We start from the raw sequence: 6,094 nt of genomic DNA on the forward strand, positions 1-6,094 counted from the left end.
ATGACCTGGATGACTGAGAATCTCTATAGACTCCCTCTTTTAATATTCCCCAAAATGTATCTCATTCTCAAGGGAGAGGGGAGCTTCCCACACTCCCCAACTTATATCTTTGTTGTGGTTAGTTGCAGCAGGTGCGAATGGCTGAGGAGAGTGAGGACTCAGATGAGGGGCCAGAACCATTAGGGAGTGGACTGCTGCCTTCAGAGATTGTGGGGCTGGCAGCAGCGATGAGGAGGTTCCTGAGGAGCCTGTGCCAAATGCATGTGCATGCATGCAGGATTGCTCGCAGGAAAGAGCATCTGCAGCAGCACGGGCGACTCAGGAGTAAGGCTGCAAGGTAATGGCCCCTCCTTCAAGAAGATAAAAGCCAGTTGTGAAGCGAACATCCTTTGCAGGAAGCAAAGACGTTTTGAAACTCAGCCTCGTGGATATTACAGTATCTTAAGTTGATATTTGAAGACTCTTGTGTTGTGAAATATTTCTTATCTGTGATTTTTGGCAGTCTCATATGGTTTTGGCAAGGTTTGCTTATCAAAGTTAATTAGTTTGCAGCAGCCTTTTAACCGGGGATTCGTAAGACTCATTAAAAGGTTTCTGTTCCCTTTGCTTCGTGTTTGTCTTATTGGAAAAGGGTTTGGGTCAGAACAGTCTTGTGAGAATTGTATCCATCGATTGCATGGATGTTGATTGGTGATGTCGCTTCTTTTTCTCCCTCCTCCTTCAGGTATTTCCTCATCTACTCACTGTAGTTTTGCTTCTTCAGCTTCACCCAGTATTTCTTCTGGAGGAGAGAGGAGGCCCCGACAGACCACGATAACCACAACCACAATACACACAACGACCAAGTGATCCAGGTCATCTCGCAATCCCCACACCCAACAAGGAAGATGTCAGAGATGGGAGGAAGGACCCCATCTCGGTGCCCAAACAGGCAGGGAAGGAAACTTTCTCCCAGGTGACTTCATCCTGCATTGTAAACACATCGAAGCATTACAAGAATAGAAGGATTTAAACAACACACACACACAAAATAAATGGCCATATTTTATACTGCGATACTGAAAAGTTGCGTTCGTCGCAAACGGAAGTGACTTTCAGGAGGATGGAGAGGAGAACACCACCTGGTTCTGGGTCCAGGAATCCAAAATGTTCTGACTTATGTTGGACCTCAATGATTTAACTCAGCTCTCAGTGTTAACCTGCTTTGGTTTATAATTAACAAAATAGTTCAACTGGATTATTTAGACATTATTTTTTTTCCCGTTGTATTTTTTGTATTTTCAGCTTTGTTGGGTTTTTTTCTCCTCTTGGTTCCTCCCCCAGAATACAAAGAAGGTTGCATTAATCTTTCAAATCAGGAAGGCTTTCGCGGTGTGTTTTATATGTACATATATGTACCTATTTTTCTTAAACTCCCTAACTCTGGACTGCAGACTTGTCTGGGTCTTGCAATGACGTCGAAAACGAACTGTTTTTGCATCCTATTTTGTCAAGAATATGGGAACAGGCTCTTGTTTCCTTCCAGTCTCATGGAAGGGGAAGGTTTCATAGGTTGAATTTAAGGATAAGTTTCTGTGTTAATCACAGAAGTAATGTTTTATTCTCTGTTTGTATTCGCACCAGACTCATCTTCACGGGCTCTAAAATGGGGCTTTCAAAATTTCCTTGTGTGGTTTTTCCCCCCCTTTTCAATTGAATTGAGGAGAGAGGAAGGAAAACCCTATAAAAACTTTATTATGGCCAAAGACCAGCATATTCCATATAGCATAAAAAGGGATATGGAAGTATAAAATGACTGTAGAAAAAGCAAAGAATGAAACAGTGTGGAGCTAGGGAAGTTCATAAACACATCAGAATAGACACATCAGGAAATCAATGTACTGTAAACGACTTTGGTGTGATTCTTTCTACTAAAATATGGAATCATTTGTTTTTAAATCGAGTTTCCTAAGCAAAGGAGCTGGACAACCTTCACCCAGACAAAATATCATTTTTGTCCCTATGAATATTACAATTAGAAAAGGTTTTTTTTTTCAGTACTGACCCAGCAATTATTTGCAGTAAGCTGTGGAGTGATTCCTAAGTCTGTTTCTTCCAGAAATGTTGGGCAGTTGTGATATTAAAATCCACCTTTGCATTGAAATGTGACCTTCCTTCCCAGCAGGTGCAAAAGTACGTCCAATTTTTCCATTGTGGTTTACTTAAGATGCAACTATACTGCTTTGCAAATCTGAAAACAAATTGCTGGTGTGCGGCCCTCGGAATAAAGGTGGATTTTACTAGAATCTTTCTGCACAGCTTCCTATCAAAGAATAGGACTGGGATTTAAAATGAGGAAAGAAAGGAAATCCTTTTTATGACGTCTTGATTTAGCTAAAATGGGAACCACAAGGAAGGAGAAGAATTTGACACCCAACCACCGGTTTGAATTCTCTCCAATCATTCTTCGAGCCAGGGAAAAAATAATAATAATTTTGACAGATGTCAATGGAGATTCTCACTCATCCAGATCCTGGTTGTCCCAAAGGTGCTTTTTTTTCAAGAAGCAATTGGACTTTCTGTTTTTCCTTGAAGAGGTTTCACTTCTCATCCAAGAAGTTTCTTCAGTTCTTCCATCCTCCACCATTCACCCTGAACTGAAGAAGCTTCTTGGATGAGAAGTGAAACCTCTTCAAAGAAAAACATAGAAAGACCAGCTTGGGGGAAAAAAGCACCTTTGGGACAATAATTTTGAGATGAAATTTTGATCTTCCCTGTCCCGTTTCTTGGAATTCTCTTCTTAATCTCACCCAGACCTAACACCCCCTCCACAGATTGACAGATTATCACTGCACCAGTTCAAAACACTGAGGAAAATACTACTCTAACAGCCAAGACTGTGTTACTGGAGTCCATAATACTTCAAAACCGCTGGCTCTGGGTTGAAACCAAAACAGATGTAAACATCTGTTGCTGTGCTGTGAATTTTAAATCATGGATAAAGGAACCAGCAGAGTCCTGTCTTCTGAAAATATATGGCTAGATGAGCTTCCAGGACATACATTTGAATATTTAGATCAGTCTATGTGGTCTATATTAATTCCAGTGCCACACCCATGAAGAAACTTGGAAAATGTCCCCTTCTCTTGCAGATTTTGCCTGTCTGATTAAAAAAAGACTGGTTAATAAAATCATCTTTGTAATACAAGAATATAAGCCAATAGCACAGAATAAAGCAACAGTCAAGCCAGTGAGAAAAGCTTAAGTCCTTCCCATTAAAATCAATAGAAATTCTTCATTTGGGCTGGATTTCATCGCTGATGGCCAGTATTGACTCCTAATAGTGTTTCTCTCTTCCTTATTCCCTTCTCTGTCTCATTTTTCCCTTTATCCCAAAGGCTTTACAAGGCTAGCACTGATGATGTTACCTAGTTGGGTCATGAAACATCTCCAAGAAAACAACCAAGCTCAGATAGCACCAAGGATCTCTCATTTCAACCATGTAGCAAAGGAGAATTGCTGTCCTGTTCCATTTTATTTCAACCTGGGGGGGATTCACCGATGCCACTATTTTTCATAAATCAAAGATTTTTTTCAATTAAGGCTAATTTTTTAAAATCTATTTTAATAATAAGTTTAAAAAGTACTCTTGCTAAATCTCAGGATCCCAGCACCTGATCTTCATGTCTGGTTTTGTTTTATCTTAGATTGCAGGTAGTTTTAGAATCATTATGTCATTCATCTTTTTTTTTTAAAAAAAATGCAAGTTTTGAAAAGGGTCTCTGGTTACAGAAGAGGGGGAAATAGATTCTATTTTTATCTTTTTAAAAAAATAATAGTAAACCAATACAAGCCTACTATGGCAGTTCATTTATCTATAGAAACTTTTTTTTAAAAGAGAGATTATTATTATTTCTTTCTTGATGGGAAAACAATATAGTCCTGGTTTTGTCTGAAGTTTTCAAAAAACAATTTTCCACCCAAATTGAGGAATGATGGGAAACAGATAAGTGAAGCTGAGCCTTGGTACAGAATTGGGAATTGTTGCTGGAAGAATTAACAACTTGGAGATGTTGGAAAAAAACTAAAATGCATGAAGCTGCACTGCATGTTTTAATGACTGAGCTTGCTTTCCCAATCTTTGCCTTTGTATGAAAACACCTTCCGAATCCGTAGGCTTTCTTGCCATCTCTTAAATTTGATTTTTTTAAATTTTTTGTAAAACGTATCTCATTCTATAGAACTTCTGAATCATGGCTTACTCACGCCAGTGGACAAGCTAACCAAGCAAGGATTAAGGAAGTCCTTTAATTTTCTTTTCTCTGGTTATAGACACTGTAGTTTCTCAGTAAGGAGAGGGGTTTTTAATCTGAGCATTGGTCCATTGTATCTATGGCAAGAAAGAGACAGGAAAGTCCAATGAATTAGACAAAATAGTGAGAGGATATATGTGCCATTTGCATTCCTTGTGATCAGAATAACCATTACTTATTCTCCATCTTCAGTCCTGCAGCCTCAGTAGGAATTGGGAAGGAAGAAGCAAAACAGTACAAACACAATGTCACAAAACCCACCAATTTCTTTGTGCAGGATGATGCTTTGCATAAATGGGTAGCATTGAAATGCTGTTTTGCTTCCTTGATAGGAAAATCAGGAAACATTAAATGAAAAAAAGTTTGCAATTTCCTTCTTTCCCCTTATGGGACACAGAATTGGAAATGGTCTAAATTCTTGCCATGTTGTATTCCAATAACAAGAATTATTGAGGAAAACCTCTTATCTATGCATTGCATCCATTTATGTTTCTGGGGAAGACAGAAAAAAGGAAAGTTCCAACCAATTTTACATAATCCTCTGTAACAGGATGTTTCCACAGGAATTTCTTGGCAAATGTCAGTGGGAAGTTTGAAAGCTGGGAGGCATAGATAGAATATGTGCATAGTTTTAATTTTCCCATTAGAACAGAACAGAACAGAACAGAATAGAATAGAATAGAATAGAATAGAATAGAATAGAATAGAATAGAATAGAATAGAATAGAATAGAATAGAATAGCTTTATTGGACACACAAGGAATTTGTCTTGGTGAAAACACTCTCAGTATACATAAAGAAAAGGTACATTCGTTAAGAATCAAGATTCTACATTAATTATAGAAGCACTCTAGTCAAAGTAAAAAAAATACTTTAAACAGAGGTGTTTTACAAATCTCTGGGGTCTTCACAACTCAAGTCACACTGAAATTAATGATGCTCAAAAGTGATTCACTTTGATTTTGGTCACCACGATGTAAACAAAAGATGTTGAGACTCTAGAAAGAGTGCAGAAAAGAGCAACAAAGATGATTAGGGGACTGGAGGCTAAAATATACGAAGAACAGTTGTATTAAACTATGACTAGTTTAATGCAAAGGAGCAGGTGTAACATGATAGCATGTTCCAATATTTGAGGGGCTGCTCCAAAGAAGGGGGGATCCACTTATTTTCCAAAGCACCTGAGGGCAGGACAAGAAGCAATGGATGGAAACTCATCAAGGAGAGAAGCAACTTGGAATTAAGGAGAAATTTCCTGACAGTGAGAACAATTAATGAGTGGAATGGCTTGCCTCCAAAAGTTGTGGTGCTTCAACACTAGAAGTTTTTAAGTAGAGATTGGACGACCATTTGCCTGAAATGGTATATAGGGTTTCCTGCCTGAGCAGGGGGTTTCAACCACAGTCTGCTATAGAATGAAATACGTTTTAATGCACTTCTCTGGCAAACCTTACGTGTACTTACTTGAAAATAAGGGCCATTCATTTCCATGGAACTTGCCCTTCCATAAGTGGGTTTAGTTTTGCAGCCTTAAGCTTTCTGGATGCTTTCTGGAGAACCAGCAACCGAACAGGAAAATCAAAGGAGTTACGCTGTGGCATATATTGTTGATTAATTTGTGTGTTTTCATACCTATCGCTATGTACTTTCAAGGCTCATTCAATGGGTAAGACTTTGGATGTATATTTTCAAGCAGAGCTACCTATTGTTAGATGTGACCGGTTGCTTGTGAATGAAGCTGACAGAACAGTTTTGCTCCTCAATGAAATTCAGCTTTTTATGTACATTTTATATTCCTTTGG

At 38.5% G+C, this 6,094-nt stretch overlaps 1 protein-coding gene across 1 annotated transcript in view; it reads left to right on the top strand.

The window, feature by feature from the left end:
• CAMK1D (calcium/calmodulin dependent protein kinase ID) overlaps positions 1-3,531 on the top strand; it is a 153,102-nt gene extending 149,571 nt beyond the window's left edge. Inside the window, exon 11 of the mRNA XM_026667849.2 lies at positions 725-3,531. Coding sequence (XP_026523634.1) covers positions 725-849 — 125 coding nt within the window. The 3' untranslated portion in view covers positions 850-3,531. The remainder of the gene's footprint in view (positions 1-724) is intronic.
• Positions 3,532-6,094: the final 2,563 nt, after the last annotated feature.

This window comes from Notechis scutatus, chromosome 6 (assembly GCF_049901735.1).
Source record: "Notechis scutatus isolate UNSWTSFEM ecotype Mainland chromosome 6, rNotScu1.2, whole genome shotgun sequence".
In the NCBI taxonomy this organism is placed as follows: domain Eukaryota; kingdom Metazoa; phylum Chordata; class Lepidosauria; order Squamata; family Elapidae; genus Notechis; species Notechis scutatus.